The sequence below is a fragment of the Heloderma suspectum genome, chromosome 6, assembly GCF_057233095.1.
Source record: "Heloderma suspectum isolate Gila_16-S chromosome 6, 16-S_ref, whole genome shotgun sequence".
NCBI lineage: Eukaryota > Metazoa > Chordata > Lepidosauria > Squamata > Helodermatidae > Heloderma > Heloderma suspectum.
In genome coordinates this window covers 79,426,059-79,447,665 of record NC_139463.1, presented here as the reverse complement: position 1 = coordinate 79,447,665, position 21,607 = coordinate 79,426,059, and the positions used below count along the sequence as shown (strand labels likewise).

Genomic DNA, 21,607 nt, shown 5'->3' with positions numbered 1-21,607 from the left:
CTAAGTGGTTTTCTCTGTTTGAAGCTTCCTGGAGTTGAGCTCAGCTCTTAGAACAATGATGTAACACTTTGGGAGAAAGATGCAACCCAATAACCCAGTGTTGGAGGCCAAGATGGCAAAAACTTCCACAGCCACCACATCTTTCCCCTTGGTGCTCAGGGAAGCTGGAATGAAGGAGATCCAAACACTGCAAAACACCAGCATGCTGAAGGTGATCAGCTTGGCTTTATTGAAAGTGTCTGGCAGCTTTCTGGCCAGGAATGCTACTGTGAAGCTGATGAGGGCCAGAAAGCCCATGTAGCCCAGAACACAGTAGAACATGAGGATGGAGCCTTCATTGCATTCCATTATGATCTGCCCAGCTTGAGAGTGCATGTCAACATCTGGGAATGGAGGGGAGGTTGAGAGCCATGCAATGCAGATGCACACCTGAATGAAGGAGCAGGAAAGCACAATGGCATTTGCCACTTTTTGCCCAAGCAGTTTCCTCATCCTGTTGCCCGGCTTGGTGGCCATGAAGGCCAGGACCACCATGACAGTTTTTGCCAAGACACAAGACACTGCAATAGAGAAAATGATAGCAAACGCCAACTGCCGGAGAAGGCAGGAGAACTTCCCAGGAGTGCCAATGAACAGAAAGGAAGAGAAGTAGCAAAGCAGGATGGAGGTGAGGAGAATACAGGTGAGGTTTTGGTTGTTTGCTTTGACAATGGGTGTATTCCAGTTGTTTACAAAGGTCAATATCACCAAACCTGTAATCACAGCAAAGGAAATAGCCAGGGAAACCAGAACAATCCCCAAAGGCTCTTCATAGGTTAAGAAGGTCCGAAGTTTGGGGATACATTGATCTTGGTTCTTGTTTGCATATTGATCTTCTGGGCACTTGACACAATAAACAGCATCTGAAAGTGTTAGGGAAAGGGTGTGGCAGTGTTAGCTTTATTGACAAACCATGGTTGTCACAATGCAAAGTTAATGGTTGACAAGACTTACTATCTTTGGAGTTACTTCCTTTTTCGCCTTCAGATATCTATGACATAGAATGTCTTCAATGTACCTGCTACTCTCATGAGCTGGTAGCACAGCAGGGATCATATTCATTCCCAACAGCAATGTTGAGAATAATAAGCATTTCAAACAACATATATGTTAGATGTTATCAACTGCAACTCCACTGTGGTTCATGGAAAACCAGCAACTGATCCCAATGATATTGTTATATGCTGAGGATTCCATGTGCTAGCCAACCTTGGAATGATTCAAACAACATATCCGGCATGACTCATGAAAGACACAACTCCACAGTCTCAAAGATACTACAGTCCATTGTGCTGTATCAGTTACTGTGAAGGCCTTTAAGGCACCTCCAGCCTAGGGACTAATTTCCCAAGTACGCATATAGGTTGGGAGAAATAATTTGAGATCTTTTGAATTTTGAATCATTTTCAAGTTAATCCAAGGTGAACTGATGTCGGAGGTTTGGCCCCAGCATGAGTCTCACCTTCACCCTTTTTGTTTTTCCTCTAAGCAGGGATCTCCATGTTATACAGTGTTGGTTGTCTCTATTTTTTTTTGGTATGAGTTCCTCTATTCATCATAACTTTAACAGAATTCAGCCAGCCGTCATTGCAATACGAAGAGGATGGAATGTGTATTAACATTCAAAGGCATCACACAATCTCAGCAAGTATCTCAGCAAGTATGTTCAAGGGTTGAAGGCAGCCCTCTCGGCAGACATCCTTTATAGGTAAGGCAGTCCCATTTCTTGAAGGGCCTTTTTCTTTTTGCTGATTCATAGCATCAGCTGATCCCTCCCCCACCCTTTCTCATGATGGAGGAGGTTCTGAGGATAGGAAAGGAAACAACCTTCCTCTCACGGCTCTGTGCAGAATTAGCATGAATGTACATCACAGGCTCTTCAAAATGCAATAAACTGAAAATTCATTATGAACGCCAGGAATTAAATCACCAAATTCCTCCCTCCAGACACACACACACACGCACACACACGCATACACACACGCACTCCAAGAAATGCGTCTGTTAAAGATCCAGTGAAGACGGGGATAGTGAAAGGTGGAAAACAAACAAAGTTATTTCAAAAAGGCAAGAAAATAACAGTGGAACTTGTTTTCTCAAAGAATTCATTTTAATCTTGAATCACAAGAAAACACTGATACAAAACTACAAGCAAACCCTGTTCAAGGAACAGAGTAAGAAAGAACATGTTACAATGCAGTCAAAGTAAACCTATTAGGGAACGTGCTGCTGACAACAATACGTATAACTTCCTCAACTTCAGATTCCACCTGAATAACAAATGTGTCCATCCTAGGGATGACGGAGGAATCTGCCAAGGACTCCAATGAGGCAGGATTATTTAGTATCCCCCCGCCCACAGTCCGTGGTGAAACAGACTACTCCCCCCCCTGCAAAATTCTCCCTGGACGGACCCTACCTACCGCCGTCTGATCCGGGTCCATCCTCTGCCATCCGGTGCCCCAGTCTGCAGACGCCAATGGCATCTGGCGTAGCAGACGCCATTTCCATCCCTGCTTTCGCCATGATAGGCTACATAAATATTTATAGAGCCTATCGCTAAAAGAGCAGGAACACAAATGGTGTAGGATGGAAAGCCAGTGGTGACGTTAATTTTTAATGGTAGGCAGATTTTTCTGCCTACCATCACTGAGAAGGCCTCACACTACTCTGCACACATTCAGTGGAAAGCCAGAAAAAAGGCCTGAGTGCATCCTCGGTGTCCAGCCAGCTAACTGTAGCTTACACAACACAGCAGTGTTTCTATGAATCTAGGGCTCTGTGTTATCCTACAAGCTAGGCTTCAGCAGTATGCGAACAGAGAACTACCGGAAGTACAAGCTGGGTTTAGAAGAGGCAGAGGAACTAGAGATCAAATCGCCAACATTCGCTGCATCATGGAGAAAGCAAGAGAATTCCAGAAAAACATCTATTTCTGCTTCATTGACTACGCTAAAGCCTTTGATTGTGTGGATCACAACAAACTGTGGCAAATTCTTAAAGTGATGGGAGTACCAGACCACCTTACCTGTCTCCTGAGAAACCTGTACGAGGGTCAAGAAGCAACAGTAAGAACCAGACATGGAACAACCGATTGGTTCAAAATTGGGAAAGGAGTACGACAAGGCTGCATATTGTCACCCTGCTTATTTAACTTATATGCAGAGTACATCATGAGTAATGCCGGGTTGGATGAATCAGAGGTCGGAATTAAGATTGCCGGGAGAATTATCAACAACCTCCGATATGCAGACGATATCACCCTAATGGCAGAAAGCGAAGAGGATCTCAAGACCCTCTTGTTGAGGGTGAAAGAGGAGAGTGCAAAAGCTGGTTTGAAACTCAACATTAAAAAAACTAAGATCATGTCATCTGGCCCTATCACTTCCTGGCATATAGAAGGGGAAGAAATGGAAGCAGTGACAGATTTTACTTTCTTGGGCTCCAAGATCACTGCAGACGGTGACTGTAGCCATGAAATTAAAAGACGCTTGCTCCTTGGGAGGAAAGCTATGGCCAACCTAGACAGCATAGTAAGAAGCAGAGACATCACCTTGCCGACAAAGGTCCGTCTAATCAAAGCTATGGTTTTCCCAGTAGTAATGTATGGCTGGGAGAGCTGGACTATAAGGAAGGCTGAGCACCAAAGAATTGATGCTTTCGAACTGTGGTGCTGGAGAAGACTCTTACGAGTCTCCTGGACTGCAAGGAGGTCAAATCAGTCCATCCTAAAGGAAATCAACCCTGACTGCTCATTGGAAGGACAGATAATGAAGCTGAAGCTCCAATATTTTGGCCACCTAATGCGAAGAGAAAACTCCCTGGAAAAGACCCTGATGCTGGGAAAGACTGAAGGCAAAAGGAGAAGGGGACGGCAGAGGATGAGATGGCTAGATAGCATCACGGATGCAATGAATATGAACTTGAGCACGCTCCGGGAGAGAGCGCAGGACAGAAAGGCCTGGCGTGCTATGGTCCATGGGATCAGGAAGAGTCGGACATGACTGAACGACTGAACAACAACAACAACAATAATTAAGTGCCCCAAAAGGTGTGTATCATTCTAGCCCCTATTCAAATATAGTGAGCCTTTAAAATAGCAGACCATACAAGTTAGGGTAGGTATTTTTCCAGGTCGTTTTACTTCTTTATTACATTGTTTTAGCATCTGGCTCTTGGCTACTCACTATAAAAATGATTCCATATGAAAGAAACATTTACTTTAAATACAGGGACACAAATATGCATCTTTTTTGCTGGCTGGGTGAAGAACACAATGAAAACTAAAACTGAAAACTACAGCAAAGGCAAGTCCAAGCTGTGGACTCTAACTCTAGCCCACAAGAGAAAATTGTAATATGTAACTCTTCAGGGCACATGTTACCACAAAGAATCATGTAAGTAAAAACAGGGTGATGGTGACAATGAACACTCCCTGGGAGGTAAAGACAAATCTTGAGAGAGTAGACATGGGAGTCCTTCTGTACTTTTGTAGGGAGAACCAGCACCACCTGCAATATAAATATGACACAGGTGTGTGTGTGTGTCTGGCACAACTAATAATGTGGGTGGAAGCTGAAAAGCTTAGCTTAAAATATGTTTTTGAATACTCTGTTGTTAGTCTTGCTGTTTTTCATATATATCTGTCTCTATCAATATCACTATATAGACACAGAGAGAAAGAGAGACAGACACTTCAATTTTTCCTGTTGTCAAAACAAGCTGGCATTCCTTAAGGAGAGGCTGTCCTTGTCATGTTACAAAGTAAGAAGGACACCCAACCCCCCGCAAACATCCTACTATGGGCAACTCACTGCTCTAGGTTAGGCAGTGCGCCCAATGGCCCCACTTCACCTTCGGGAACTGTTGAGGGGCATTATGAAAATTAGTGGCAAGTAGTGCAAACATATTATATAATATGCCATTCCATATGCCAAGGAATTATAAATGCTCAAAAGATGCGTCTGTAAAAAATCAAAATCTCTTCGAGATTTTTGTCACCTGAAGATTACTACATTAACTGAGTCAGTTCTTTGGGGAATCAAAACTTGAATCAAGACGTTAAAATATGAAAGTAAATACGCATTTGAAAACATTATAAGGGCAAATCTGTGTGCTGCTGCTTACCTGTCTGGTTTGAGATCATGTCTTCTGGGCAATGAATACAGTCATAGCAACAAACTGGGTTCCCCTCTGGAACTATCTTGCTGTGTCCAGAAAGGCAGCTCTCAACGCACGTGGAACGGGGCTGCATCTAATAACAATAAACTGGGAGGTCAATAACAAATAATTTTTTAATGACAGTTAGTCCACCAATATTTCTACTCAAAAACCGAGGAAATTCTGAAGTCTGGTTTCCTGGCGTGCTGTCAAAAGTAGATCCAAATGAAATTCCATATATCATAAACATTGTATAATATTTACAAGACAAAAAGAATGAAATTCAATATTTCATTTTCAGGAATGATTTAAAAATATCCAGGGGAGTAAACATGACTTCTGCATCTTTTCTCACGTGCAGCATAATGTTTGTGTGTTGGGGGTGGGTGGGTGGTGGGGGTGGCAGTCTGTGAAATATTCTCTGTGGGAATACATGGAATTCTTAAAACACTATGAAAAAGAGCAATTCAATTCAGGATAAAGGAAACTATATTGTATGTCTACATTGATGGACAAAGAAAGCAATGGACTCAGGGAAGGAAAGTGGTAGTAAGAGGAGCAACACCCATTGGTTCCAAATATTTGCATAGCCTATCACGTCAAAATCAGGGATGCAAATGGCGCAGTGGATGCCATTTGCAGCCATGAAGCTGGTAGATTAGCCTAAATGCAGCCATTTATGTGCTGCATTTAGGTTAATCTACCAGCTTTACGGCTGCAAATGGTGCCCACTGTGCCATTTGCATCCAGAGATTTACAGTGATATGGCACTGCAATGGCTGCCGGCCGTATCGACATTCAGCATTGATGTGAAACAGGCAGCTGGCTCTGCAGGATCAACATGGAGTGGAGCCAGCCTGGACGGATTCTGGAGGAGGGGCGAATTGCCTACCCCCGCGGAATGACAGGTAGGGGATCCACCCATCCCTAGTTGCATAATGTGATGTTCACAGATGTTGTCTCACATCCATGTTTTTTCTAGTCAGAAATCTGGTTCTGAGTCCAGGAGGTATAGATTTTTAGAACAGATCTCATACTGTGTTGATATTTCCATTGTGTTAACAGGAAACATGAAATCTGAGTGTATGTAAGCAGATAAACATGCGTAAAAATGCTTATCAGGTAGAAAAGGCTGTTCAGAGATCAAATATTATAGTTCTCCATGGGAGAACTCACCTTCTTTGCTTGATTTGAGAAGACTGTTAAAGGGCCATATGTTCTATGGTGTTTTTCTCTTCATAAGCCTTGAGGCCATAAATGTATCTCGAAGTTGTTTTGATTTGTTTGTTTCAGCACTGTGTGCTTAGTGTGTATTCTGTACTAGAGATCGACTTGAAATGAGTAATAGACGGAAAAGACCAAAGCTCAGGCTCTGAGAGTTGTTACTGAACTACAACCCTGTGTCTAGTACCAGAAGTCAGTAAAACCTCGCATTTCCTGGTGACACTTTGCACTGGGGAAAAAAAATATGTGGGAGTGGTTATTTGGAGGGCTAGAACTCTTGCCACCCAATTATTGGAATTCCATTTCAGAGGGCATTTCTAAATGAGGTTAAAATTCTGCCCCCTTACAAAGGCTTCTGCTTTCAGATTCCTTGTGGGATTAAGACTGGCTCCATTTCACATGGTTTCACTTGGGGTTTCTCTTTCTAGGGAAAGTTCTAGATGTTTCATTATAGAGCCACTAGACTGTACTATACTACAGTTGCGATATCGTGGGATTCCAGAAATTCAAGGAACATTTATTGCACTTCAGAGAGCGATGCAATCTCTTATCGCACTTTCCCCATAGAAAAAAAGCCCAAATAATGGCCAGAAAGCACAGGGGCCCTGGAGGTGATGCACATAATTTCAAGGATCCACAAAAGCCTGTGAGGCACAATTACAGATGTTGGAGAAATCCTCCATGGACCCCATTGAGGCCAGATTCATTTGAATCCAGCACTCCGAAGTCCACAGAGGATCGGATGTCCTACCTGCGCCTCCAGGAGGAATCCTCTTCGACCAGGTCCTCCCCACCGGCTGGCTCCGGAGCTCCGTATTGCAGGCTGGGCGGATTGACTGAGGACACAAATGGCATCCGGGATGCCATTTGCCGCAGTAAAGGCCTTAGTTTAAGGTAAATGCAGCCATAAATGGCTGCATTTACCTTAAACTAAGGCCTCCACAGCTGCAAATGGCATCCTGGATGCCATTTGCATCCGTGCGTTTCATTAACACGATAGTCTATGCAGATATTTGCATAGACTTTCACATAAAAGCAGGGATGTCCCTGCCGAAGAGGATTCGAGGGGGGAGGAAGGGATCACCTCCCCCCCTGCAGACCCCCCCCCCCGGAATGGCAGGTAAGCGTTCTGCCCATCCCAGGGCACAATTAAAGCCTTATGTAGAAATGCTCATGGAATCCCTGGGTAAAGGCAATTTTTTTCACAGGAGGAAAGACAATTCTTCTATTTATCCAAAAATAATTTTCCCCACCCCTCAGAAATGTTAGCACAGCTCCACATTATCCGTTTTCCAAATATTTGGGAAATATTTTGGTAAATATTTCACCACAGAATAGACTGAAAGAATTTTACACATACATTTACACAAATGTAAACTTTTGTCTGCCAATGAGAAGGAATATATTTAGACCAAAGGTTGAAAGAAAGCCGAAAAACCTAGCCTGTTTATGAAATCAGTGGGGGAAACTCATTGACTCTTCCCTAGTAGTGTGAAAACTAGACATGAGATATTTCTTGAAATTGTGAGGAAAGGGGGGGGGGATGAAAAGAAAAACAAAACAAAACAAAATTTCTTGTTTTTTCGGAATCATTGAAAATTTGGGGGAAATTGAAAAATAAGCAATGCTTATGTTTTAGCACTTCTTTCAGATCGGAAGTCACTTTATTGCTTTAAGACAGCCTTCCCCAACATGGTCCAGACATTTTGGACTTCAGCACCCATCAGCCTCAGGCACTATGGCCAGTGGTCAGGAATGCTGGGCTCAAACATCCGGAGGGCATCAGTAGTCTAAAACATCCGGAGGGCACCAGATTGTGGAGGGTTGCTTCAGAAACAGAAAGCAGCCTTTCTGTTCCTCAAATTATTTTATGTAGAACTGAGTTTGCTCCTAAAATTGTCATGATACTTTAAAACTTTTAGAAGTAAGATCATTTAGCAAATTTGTAAATATTGACATGGGGGCAGTCTCCATGAGCAATTTACTCTGAGCGGGTTGCATTTGGAGGTCATTAGGGACACATGACATCGTGACCATGCAGCAGGCACCCCGGAACTTATCACAGGAAAACCGGATTTCCTGAGACTGCTTGAAGTCTCATTCTTTTTCTTAAGTAAGCTTCTCTGCAGTATAGTTGTTATGTGTCCCAACACCAGGAATTACCTCGGGTATGCTAGCCCTGCCCAGGGGTATGCTCTTCACAGTGAGAGCATATTTTACAGCACAACGTCCATAAAGGCTGTAAAGCAATATCTCAATCCTGCAATTCTCCATTGTTTGGGTTATTGCATCTGAGTGTAACTAATTCACACCTTTGTTTCAGTGCAGCATCAGCTTAGAAAGGGGGCTGGTAACTCCCATTGTGCTCAGTGAGGCTTGTTCCTGAAATGCAGGTGCATCTGGACCTTCAGGGAAAAGGAGAAAGGGGACAATGTGTTCCTTTAATGATTGTCCCTGCAAGGAAGTAATTAATGATGGTGGGGAGAGACAGGAAGAGAGTGATTTCTGCCGATACAGGGGAGGCAGACCCCAGGATTTTATCTAGAGAGAAGGGGGAGGGAGCCTGGGTGGGGGGGATTGGTTGAGCAACTGTGCCCTCAGATGATATTCATTCCAACCCTCCCACTGGGATCAGATATCCCACAGTGGTACCAGATGTAGGAGGCTTTGGAGGACCACCAGAAAGGGCTTTCCTGGCCAAATGCTGCACACAGGCAAGAGCTTTTGCACCAGTCATATAAGCCAGAGGGTAAAGGGCTACTCAGAAATATGCACTGATGAACAATCTCCAAGACTGAGATACAATGCCTGGGCAGCAATATCCTTCCATTTATCTCTGGCTTTAAAATGGATCCTGTTGTTTATAACCTGGGTAAATATGCTGGGTACCTGGGTAAATATGCTGTTCCATCTTATGGAATCCGAAGCAATGCTGAACTTTTGGCTTGATGTAATTGTTCCAACCTGGACTTTCAGAAAGGATTGGTTGGGAAAAGTGAGCCAGTTGATGATGTCATATCCAGCTGCCAGTTGCCCATCCCCAATGAATATTTCATGGCCAGCACCATTGTTAATGTGGAGGTTTTCTAGGAAGGAGTGGAGCTAGATGAGGAGAAAGTACACCAGCATTTATCAAGGAAAGGGCACTCTTTCTGAGCATTTATCCCATCAGTCTTCCATTTGAGAGTTTACTGTAAAGCTGAACTGCATAGGAATACAGAACAGCAGATTTCCCTTGCCTTCCTATCATCTTGGTACCATACGAAGCTCTGAAACTACATCTACTATTGTTAGATTGTTCACACAACACACAAAAGGGCTCCAGAATATAGGAAGAGCTGTCTTGGATCAGACCAAAGGCCTACCTTGCAGGAATCTAGAGAGCCACTGTGGTATAATGGCTAGAGTGTTGGACTGGGAGCCAGGAGATCTGGGTTCTAGTCCCCACTCGGCCATGGAAGCTGACTGGGTGACTTTGGGCCAGTCACAGACTCTCAGCCCAGCCTACCTCACAGGGTTGTTGTTGTGAGGCTAAAATGGAGAAGAGGAGGATTAGGTACGCCACCTTGGGTTCCTCAAAGAGGAAAAAAGGTGGGATATAAATGTAATGAATGAATGAATGAATGAATCGTTAGTTAGTTAATTAGTTAGTTAGTTAGTTAGTTAGTTACCTGCAGTGACCAACCAAATGGCTGTGAGAAACCTGGAAGCAGGATAGGAGGAAACAGCCCGTTCCCACTGTTGTCCCCAGCAACTTGTACCTGAGGCATTCTCCTTCTCAGTTTTGTGTCTCCTGGCAACAGTCCGTTATGCTACTGAAAGCCATGAAAATACATTGTCCTACTCTGGGGGAAATGTAAATGAGTGGTCACTTTACCTGCCATGGCTGAACATTCATATGTCCTGCTTTGACTCCAAGCACCATCATTTTATGTTTCGATAAATAGGTAGCATGCAAAGTGTGTGCGACAGCATAGAGGGCATTGTAGATACTGTAGCTCTGACTGCTCATATCCATATCAAAGAGGGATGTGGACAGGTTCTCCAGCTTTTCCCCTCCAGTACAGTTCTTACAGTTTGCAAGATTGGCACCTCTCACACAACACTTGAATGCCATTTGCCAGAACAGATAAAGGAAATGCATCAGTGTCTCATCAGGCTTCAGGCTTCGGAGAAAATCCTTGAATGCTGGCACTGCATTTGTTTGGACAGAGAAAGTTAATGCACCATGGAAGGTTTTGGAAGAAAAACTGCTTCCATACATTGTGCTGGTGAAATCCCACTGAGCTGTTGTAATCCAAACCTTCCCTATATGGGGATCATGAAAGTCATAACTGCCTAAGATGACAGTTAAAGGAAACAGAGTATGAACATCCCCGCTGACAATAACCACATTGCCTTTGGTTAATAAAAGTGCTTTCCTTAGCTTAGAAAGAATCTCGATGTAAGCACGTGTATTGGATCTGTGTACTGCTCGGGACCATTCCAGAAATTCAACACAGATATGATTCTGAGCAAGCACAGGATTCAGCAGATGCACAAACCTTTCTCCGTCATCATCCTCTGAAACAATGAGGCCAATCCATGTCCATCCAAAATGCAGGAGCAGCTGGACAATCCCCTCATGCAAAGTTGTTTCTCTTGGTGTCATCCAGTACAAAGAAGGAATATGGGTTTTACTGGAGAGAGTAGTCTCATGTCCACTATATGTGATCTAATGGGGAAAATGTAACTTAATAGAGGCTAGAGAAATCTTTCCAGGTTTCCCAATTACTGTGTCTGCAGATATTTCTTTCAATATTTGTCTTTTCAATGTTTCCTAAATAATATAGACGATACATTTTCTGTGATATAGAGTTCACAAAGAAACATTTCACTAATAGTAAATTATATTCTGACTGCAATAGACAAAAAACAGGATCAAATTATGCTGGTTAAAACAGGCAAATTCAATTCCTCAAGCTGAGCAATTGTTTTACTTGTTAACAAACATAACTCTCCATTAAATCATGGCTAAAATACCCAACAATCAGAAAAAGAGTGTGTTCTATGCATTTTACATCCATGTATTTAGATTTAATGACATGGAGGTGACTTCAATCCATCATTTCTATCCACAAAGAAAACCATAATTAACACCGGTCAGCCTGCAAAATATAGACATATAGTTATATATGTCTATATTTGGACTATAAAATATAGTCCAAACACACCTGTTTAAAAGAAGCTTTCTTCAAGTCTACGCCTGACACAGTGGAATCAGAGCATATCTCATGTTAGCTGGTTGCAATAATGGGGGATATATTTTGGTTATGGGGACATAATGAAGCAGCATATCTTCAGAGAGAGAGAGAGGGAGAAAAGAGAGAAAGAGAGAGGCGGGCAGGCAGGCAGGCAGAGAAGGAGACATGCAGGCAGATGAAATAAATGTAGGTGCATTCATTCATTACCACAACTGTCATCAAGGATGTATATTCATTCCATCTGCCCTTCCTTAAATGCTGGAGCAGGAAATGAAGGTTACATTAGGTAACATATATTTTAGTTTAATTTGAGTTTGTAGATTGCCGTGAAGCCGCAATGACTTTGTTTTGAAATGAACAAAGTTAACTGAAAGGACATCACATTAGAATATGTCTGAAAAGCAAGAGTTTTCAGCCATCCCAAAAGATGTTATTTACCTGTGGAATCTTGTACAGACTAATGATGCTGGCCATCTGGATAATGTCTCCTCCACTGAGCCCCCCAATGATAGACAACACCTCTTTTTTCTGATTACACTTGAAATTAGGCGCCTTCCTTTGCCGTGTGAACAGCAGATCCATAATGGCTTCAGATGTGCTTCTTGTATTATGTAGGTTGTCATAGATATGGAACCCCAGAGTCATGTTGGGCAAGAGGCTGGGATTCTTATTGATCTCATGGATGGCAAAAATAAAAGCAAAGATCTGTTGATAATTCTTCAACACTATTCTGCAATGAAATTGACAGGGAAAGAAATATTGCAATGCATTTTCACTAGTGGAAGATGGGCAAAGGTTGTAGAGCTTCCCATCCATATCAGAATTTGAGATTGATTAATTGATTGATTGATTTTCTTAATTGCCCATCTGGACAGTCACCCAGCCACTCTGGCCGATGTACAACAGTACAAACATTTTAAAACAGTAAAATCACACATTAAAGCATTGCATTTCTACAAATACCCTAACCGACACCAAATGCCTGCCTGAACAATCAAGTTTTCAATGCGTGGCAGAAGCCCATTAAAGAGGGGGTTTGGTAGAGTTCCCTAGGGAGGGAGTTCCACAGAGTGGGTGCCACCACAGAGAGGGCCCTCTCCCTCATCCTCACCAGCCTAGCTATCTTGGCTGTTGGGACAGAGAGAAGGCCATCCTAGGCTGATCTTGTTGAGTGGACGCTCTGGTGCTGATGGAGGAGTTCCTTGAGATACTGGGGCTGGAACTATATGGGGGTTTAAAGTTCAAAACCAACACCTTGAATTTGGCCCGGAAAACAACTGGTAGCCAGAGCTACTCCTTCAGCATCAGAAAGATTAAAGCAAAAGAAAGGGAAGGGTTAAACACAGGGTTGACACACCTCTAATAACTCCTGAAAATCTTGAGCTGATCCTATCTTCCCAATTCGTTGAGATCATTGATAGGCAAAGATGCACCAATTGGAGTTCCACCCTTGTCCATTCTAACCCTCATCTGGGAAATTGCATTATCACTACTAAGTAAAAAAGGAAGACTTACTGAAAATTACCAGGAGTCCAGTCTGGAGGATCTGTAAACTGAAGTGAATCATACAAAGGCTGTATGAGAGAGAGGAACCCTCCAATTATTATATCTCCAGACTTGGACACATTGGTTGATTCTTGAACCTTCTGTGGCTTAAGATCATACACAATAGGAGGCAGCAGGAGAAGCAGCCATACCACCATTAACAACCACTTGAGTCCAAGAACATGCGTACTCCTGAAACAACTGCACACCTTCATCCTTAATGACTGCCTTGTTTACATTGGTCCCGACGGCAGGAAACTCACTGAAATGTACCATACTTACATCCAAGTACCATACAGGAGAAGAATGAGTGGTTCAAAGAAAAGATGATGGATTTTTGGCCTACTCCTCAAAGGAGAAGTAGTACCCTAGCTCTGAGAGGCACGTTATCAGTTCAGCCCAGAAGTCAGTTTAGAAATGAAAAAAGCCTACATTTTAAGCTGGATCAATAATTCTCCCCTTAATGTACATGGCAAAATAACAGTGATTTTGATAATTACATAGGATAGAGATGCCTCCCTGGTGTCATGGATACTTTGTCTGTGTAAAGCAAAAAAAAAAGCAAGTTTTAAAGATGTCATCAAACCATCTCCCTGGAGAATCAGTAATGGGAAAAGTTGGCTCATACTGCACAACAGTTGCATATGGACATCTGGCATGTGTGGTATTGGTCATAAGTTTCCGAAAAAAGAGACATTGGTTTGAATCCAGCTTTAGTTGCATTACTGAAATATATATGTCCACCATACCAATATATGGGTCTCCTTTAAGGATGGCTACATCTGACTCCAACCAATTCTCCTGTGGACTGTTGGGAGAATCAGGCGCAGTCTTACTATGCTAACAATACGCTGTAAGTGTAGGTCTCAGGGTGGGTACGTCAAATCCTGCAAGCATCATTTTCCCTGACAATTACCAGGGTTAACAGCCAAACAGAGTGTTTATTTGAGGAGCAATGGTGAGGAAATCACAGTAAATCAAAATCTGCACTGAATGTCATGGGGACTCATAATCCCCTCCAGCCATTACCCCCCAGCTCATCCCCTCTACCCTCTTTCATCTCCCTCTTCCAGCTCTCCACTTAAATAATTCCAAGGGTGATGTCAGGCTCCCTCCAACTTTCCTTAACATTACATACTCCAAGCAATCTCCTCCTTCCTCACATCCAAACACAAACCCCAAGGATGGTTCATTACAAATTAGTTATTGATTTATTCTTTTGCCATCTTTATATACCACTCCACATCAAGGATTTCAGAGTGGTGAACAACAAGATAAAAGAATAAAAACCCCAAATTCAAAGAATTAAAACCTTTTAAAAGAGACAGATTCTGAACGTAATCAACAGCTGCTCGTCACAAGGAAATTAAGGCTATTCTTTGCCCAAACTCTGAGTCAAAGCTGGGTGTCTCAAACTCCAAGTCGAGGCAGAGGGGGCCCAAAGATCAGATAAAGGAGATCAGGTTAAGCAAATGCCCTTCAGTGCACTTTGGAGAGTTACCGAGGCCAAGCCACCATGCCTCGTTCCAGAAATATAGGGAGACACCGTTTTAAAAATGGTTCCCTGATTCCCTGCAACAAGATGGCTGCCAGACTGTGTCCAGAGGGCCTCGGAGCTGGTGGAGGCAGGGGCTCCCCCATAGCAGTGGCAGCAGTGGTGGCAGCGCACCCTTGTGGCCAACTGCTGCTACTGGCCTCACTCAAGCCTCCACGGACCCCTTGCAAATGAACAACCAGCAGAAGTTTGAGCAGAGGCTGAAGTCGGCCTGCAACAGGGCACCCTCCCCTCCTTTGAAGGAAGGGGGCAGCACAGTTGGGGGGTGACTCCTGCCCTCATGCCTGGGGGGGTGACTCAATGGCATATGAATGTTGAAAAATAGAGTCATATTCTAGTGATGCAAATTGTAAATGACTACAAACATTCCAACCAAGCACAAATAAAGCAAACAAAGCAAAATCCCGTTCCCATAATCATTGAACATAGAAAGTTCAAAACAATCTAAACATTTTGTATTCTTTTTTCATTTTCCAAAATGTAGATATCCAGCCTGAGTTTGAGAGACAACCAGTCTTATAGCCTGTGGGGTGGCAACATTGTACTCATGGTGAGGAGGGCACCCCATACAACTTTCTTGGCACTAGCCAAGGCATCCTACCTCTCCCACTTTTTATTTGTTGTTTGTTTTTAAATAACAAATGTTCTTACTGGCACCTGGGATTAGGGATGTACGAAAGGGACTTACCTGGTTCTGCAGCTTGCTTTGCGGTGGGGGGGAGGCGCTTCGGTTCTCCCCCCGAAATTCACGCCGGGGGGGGGGCACCCTGCCTCACCTGGCCGAAATTCAGGCCGGGGAGAAGTGCCCCGTCCCCCCGGCCACAAAATACAAAAGTAAAACACACACACACACACACACCTGTGATAGGCTATGTAAATAGGCTATTTGCGTTGCCCTTATTTTGGCCGTAGTCTACATAAATCTTTACGTAAACTACTGGGACCAAATAAGGAATGCAAATGGCAGCGCCCATGGGTGCCGCCATTTGCATACGTGCTTTTTTTTTTTCAAAGTCACCCGTGATAGGCTACGTAACGATTTACATGGCCTATCACGGCTGACTTTGGAAATCTAGCCGTGATAGGCTACGTTAATCATTACGTATCCTATCACGGGTGTGTGTGTGTGTTTTTACTTTATTTTGTAATGGCGGCGGCAGCAGCCGGTCAGAAGACCGGCCGCCACCCCCGCCCCCGACGAAACACCCCCGAACTCCCGCCGGGACCCGCCGCCGAGAGGGACATTCGAGGGAGGTAAGTCCCATCCAGGGGGGGCGGGGGGGCGGACAATTTCACCAACAATTTCGGGGGGCCGAATGCGTTGGCATTTGGCCTCCCCGAGATTCGTGGAGAAATTCTCCGCCATCCCTACCTGGGATCACGTCAAACCACAGTGAAGGCCTCTGGCCACTGCCATAGAATCACAGAATAGTAAGATCAGAAGGGTCCTATAAGACCATCGATTCCAACCCCCTGTGCAATGCAGGGGAATCCAAGTCAGAGCATCCCTGATGGATGGCTGTCCAGCTTAGGGATGGGGGAGAATTTCTTCCCAAAACTTCGGGGGGGCGAGTTCCAACGTATTTGGCCCCCCAAAGTAGTTTCGGAGAGAAATTCTCCACCCCCCCGCCCCCCGCCCCCCCCGGGATGGGACTTACCTTTCCCGAATGTCGATCCTGGTGGCGGGTAGCAGCGGTGGTTCGGCAGGGCTTCGACAGGGGCAGGGGCGGCAGCCGGTCTTTCGACCGGCTGCCGCCACCGCCATTCCAAGAAAAGTAAAAAAAAGAAAACGCCCCCATGATAGGCTACGTGACGATTAACGTACCCTATCACGGCTAGATTTGCAAAGTCAGCCATGATAGGCTACGTAAATCGTTACGTAGCCTATCACGGGTGACTTAAAAAAAAAAAGTGCGTACGGCTAATGGTGGACCCCATAGGGAGCCGCCATTCGCATTCCTTATTTGGTCGCTGTAGTCTACATAAAGATTACGTAGGCTATGGCCAAAATAAGGGCAACGCTATTTGCGTTGCCCTTATTTTCACTGTAGTCTACGTAAAGATTTACGTAGACTACAGCGACCAAATAAGGAACGCAAATGGTGGCTCCCTATGGGGGCCGCCATTTCCATAGGCGCTTTTTTTTTTTTTTAAGTCACCCGTGATAGGCTACGTGACGATTAACGTAGCCTATCATGGCTGACTTTGCAGATCTAGCCATGATAGGCTACATAAATCATCACGTAGCCTATCACGGGGCGTTTTTTTAAAAAAACTTTTTATTTCACGGCCGGGCGAGTCGAGGTGCCTCCTCCCTGGCCTGAATTTCGGCCGGGCGAGGCAGGAAGCCTCCCCCCTGGCCTGAATTTCGGCTGGGCAAGGAGGGAAGCCTCCCCCCCCAGCCTGAACTTCGGGGGGAGCAGCGAAGCTCCTCCCCCCCACCGCGAAGCAAGCTGCGAGACCAGGTAAGTGACTTTCGTGCACCCCTAGTCCAGCTTCATCTTGAATAGGGATGTCAGAGAATTTCACCACAAATCTCGGGGAGGCCGAATGGCAGTGCATTCGGTCCCCCGAAATCGGTGGCAAAACGGTCTGCCCCCCCAGCCCCCCCATGGGATGGGACTTACCTTGGGCGAATCTCCCTGGCAGCGGCAGCCGTGCAGCGGCGGTGCAGCAGCGGCGGCTGCGGCGGCCGGTCTTCCGACCAGCTGCCGCCGCCACCATTTCCAAATTAAAAAACAAAACAAAAAAACATGATAGGCTATGTAAAGATTGACATAGCCTGTCATGGCTAGATTTAAAAAAAATACCGTGATAGGCTACGTAAATGTTTATGTAGCCTATCATGGCTGAGTTAAAACAACAACAACAACACCGCGTGTGCGCAAATGTACGTAGCGTCTACGCTATTTGTGTTCCCCTTATTTTCACCGTAGTCTACGTAAATGTTTACATAGACTAGACATGCCAAAATAAGGAACACAAATGGCGGCGCCCATGGGCACCGCCATTTGCGTATGCGCGGGTTTTTTTTTTTAACTCAGCCGTGATAGGCTACGTAAACATTTACGTAGCCTATCATGGCTCACTTCAGGGACAGAAATGGCAGCGGCTACAGCCGCTGCCATTTGCAGACCCGGCCGGCAGGATTCGTGGCGGGAGGGACGGGGCGCCTCCCCCCCGGCCAGAATTTCAGGGGGGAGGGACAGGGCGCCTCCCCCCCTGCCAGGATTTCGGGGGGGAGGGACGGGACGCTTCTCCCTTGGCCAGAATTTGGGGGGGGAGGGATGGAGCACCTCCCCCCCACCGCGAATGAAGTTTCGTAAAAGGTAACGGACTTTCGTACATCCCTTGAATGCCTCCAGTGTGGGAGAGCCCACTACCTCCCTAGGTAATTGGTTCCATTGTCGTATTGCTCTAAAAGTCAGGAGTTTTTTCCTCATGTTCAGTCAGAATCTGGCTTCTTGTAACTTGAGCCCATTATTCCTCTCTTTGACAACCTTTCTCATACTTGAAGAGAGGTATGATATCTCCCCTCAGTCTTCTCTTCTCAAGGGTAAGCATGACCATTTCTTTCAGGCTCACCTGACAGGGCCTTGTTTCCAGTCCCCTGATCATCTTTGTTCCCCTCCTCTGAACACTCTCCAGTTTGTCTGCATCCTTCTTTTAGGGATGGCGGAGAATTCCACCATGGATTTCAGTGTGGCCGAATGCACTGGCATTCGCCCCCTAAAAGCTGTGGCAGAATGGTCTCCCACCCCCACCACCTCGCGGAATAGCCCCAGCACGAAACTTATCTGGGACTACAGTGGTGGTGGCAGTGACAGTGGTGGCTCCAGCGGTGGTGGCTGGTGTTTCGACCGGCTGCCCCAGCCGCCATTTGCATCCTGCTCTTTGCCGTGATAGGCTACGTAAGTATTTACGTAGCCTATCATGGCAAGCTAAAAAACAAACAAACAGCGTATCCACTACACTATTTGCATTCCCCTTTTTTTCGCCGTAATAGCCTACATAAATATTTACGTAGGCTAAAACAGCTAAAAATAGGGAACGCAGATGGGGGCCACTGTAGCCGCCACCATTTGCGTACGCTGTTTTTTTTTGTTGGGTTTTTTTTGGTTTGCCGTGATAAGCTACGTAAATACTTACGTAGCCTATCATGGCAGCTTTGCTGGACGCAAATGGCAGCCGGTACGGCGGCCGCCATTTGTGTCCGCAGCAGCCCGTCCGCGGCCGGACGGCCCTGGCTGGCGGCTCTGCAGAGCTGCCACAGAGTGGAGCCGGCCAGGCAGGATTCCAGGGGGAGAAATGGATCACCTCCCCCCCGGTCGAGGATTTTGGGGGGAGGGACGGAACGCCTCCCCCCCACTGCGGATGTCCCTGAATGAAACCAGGTAAGTCTTTCGTACATCCCTGTCTTCTTAAAGTGTGGTGGCCAGAACTGGATACAGCAGTCCAGATGAGGCCAAACCAGTGCTAGGTAGAGGGGAACTAGTACTTCACAGGATTTGGAAGCTACACTTCTATTCATGCAGCCCCAAATAGCCCTTGCCTGTTTTGCAGCCACATCACATTGTGGGCTCATATTGAGCTTGTGATCTGCAACAATTCCATGATCCTTCTCGTTTGTACTGTTGTTGAGGCAAGTATACCCATCTTGTAACTGGGCATTTGGTTTCTTTTTCCTAGGTGCAAAACTTGGCATTTATCCCTATGAAATGTCATTCTGTTGTTTTCTGCCCAGCGCTCCAGTTTATCAAGATCACTCTGAATTTTGTTTCTGTCTTCAAAAGTATTAGCTATCCTGCCCAATTTTGTGTCATCTGCACATTTCATCAGCATTCCCTGCACCTCCTCATCCAAGTCATTAATACAAATGTTGAAGAGCACTGGGCCCAGGACTGAGCCCTGTGGTACCCTGCTCGTTACCTCTCCCCAACTGGAAATGATCCCACTGAGAAGTGCAGTTTGACTCTGATCCTGTAGCCAACTGTGGAATCACCTGACAGTTGTTTCATCTAGCCCACATTTCACTAGTATGCTCATCAGGATATCATGGGGCACTCTCTGGAAAGGTTTGCTGAAACTGAGGTATGTGATGTCCACAGCATTCCCACAGTCCACAAGAGAGGTCACCTGATTAAACAATGAGATCAGCTTAGACTATGGATGGCAGAGAATACTGCCACGGATTACAGTGAGGCCGGATTCTTTAGAATCTGCCCCCCCCGGAATCCATGGCAGAATGGCCTCCTGCCCCCCCCGCCCGCCCCATGGAATCCCCAGGGATGGAACTTACCTGGGGCAGATTCAGCGGATTTGGTGGTGGTGGCGGTTCCAGTGGCGGCGGCTGGTCTCCTAGCCGGCTGCGGCTGGGCTGTTGTGGCCGCCATTGGCATCCTTGCAGCTGTGATAGGCTACATAAGTATTTATGTAGCCTATCTTGGCTACCCCCCAAAAAAACCCCAGCGTATGCAAATGGCGGCAGTTACGGCGGCCGCCATTTGCGTTCCCTATTTTTCGCCGTTCTAGCCTACGTAAATATTTACATAGGCTATTATGGCAAAAAAAAAAAAAGGAACACAAATAGCGCCCACTATGCTATTTGCGTTACACTTTTTTTCATCGTAATAGCCTACGTAAATATTTGCGGAGGCTAGAACGGCAAAAAATAGGGAACGCAAAAGGCGGCCGCCATAGCCGCCGCTACTTGCGTACACTGGTGTTTTGGGGGGAGGGTTACGAGTGATAGGCTACTTAAATACTTAAGTAGCCTATCACAGCAGCGTGTCTGGATGCAAATGGCGGCCGCTACAGCGGCCGCCATTTTCTTCCGCAGCAGCTCGTGTGCGGCCAGAACTCCAGCTGCAGATGGGCCTGGCCGGATGCTCCGCAGAGCCGCCATGGAGCGGAGCCGGCCGGGCAGAATTCCAGGGGGGAGGACTGGATCGCCTCCCCCCCATTGAGGATTCCGGGGGCAGGGACGGAGCGCCTCCCCCCCACTGCGAAAAATTCCATGGAAAGATAAGTGAGTTTCCTACATCCCTAGCTTAGATTGACAGGATTTGTTCTTCAAAATTCCATGTTGGCTTTGAGTAACCACTGCTAGTGGTGTATGAAACCCCACTTACCTGGCTCCACTGGGGTCCGCAGGTGGGGGGAGGCTATCCGTTCCTTCCCCCTGGAATCTGCATGGAACAACTCCACTCCGCGAGGATTCCACAGAGCCTTTGAAAGTGTCCAGCAGCTTTCTGTCTAGGAAAGCTACTGTGAAGCTGATGAGGGCCAGAAAGCCCATGTAGCCCAGAACACAGTAGAACATGAGGATGGAGCCTTCATTGCATTCCACTATGATCTGCCCAGCCTGAGAGTGCATGTCAACATCTGGGAATGGAGGAGAGGTTGAGAGCCATGCAGTGCAAATGCACACTTGAATGAAGGAGCAGGAAAGCACAATGGCATTTTCCACTTTTTGCCCAAGCAGTTTCCGCATCCTGTTGCCCGGCTTGGTGGCCATGAAGGCCAGGACCACCATGACGGTTTTTGCCAAAACACAAGACACTGCAATGGAGAAAATGATTGCAAATGCCAACTGCCGGAGAACGCAGGACACCTTCCCAGGAGTGCCAATAAACAGAAAGGAAGAGAAGTAGCAAAGCAGGATGGAGGTGAGGAGAATGCAGGTGAGGTTTTGGTTGTTCGCTTTGACAATGGGGGTATTCCAGTTCTTTACAAAGGTCAGTATCACCAAACCTGTAATCATAGCAAAGGAAATAGCCAGGGAAACCAGAACGATCCCCAAAGGCTCATCATAGGTTAAGAAGGTCCAAAGCTTGGGCAT

At 45.7% G+C, this 21,607-nt stretch overlaps 1 protein-coding gene across 1 annotated transcript; it reads right to left on the bottom strand.

The window, feature by feature from the left end:
- LOC146341348 (vomeronasal type-2 receptor 26-like) lies at positions 1–21,607 on the bottom strand. The gene is made up of 3 exons (XM_084807387.1): positions 21,197–21,607; positions 5,167–5,293; positions 1–902 (listed from the first exon to the last, which is right to left on the bottom strand). The coding sequence occupies exons 1-3, from the start codon at positions 21,605–21,607 to the stop codon at positions 1–3; spliced, it is 1,440 nt and encodes a 479-aa protein (XP_084663513.1).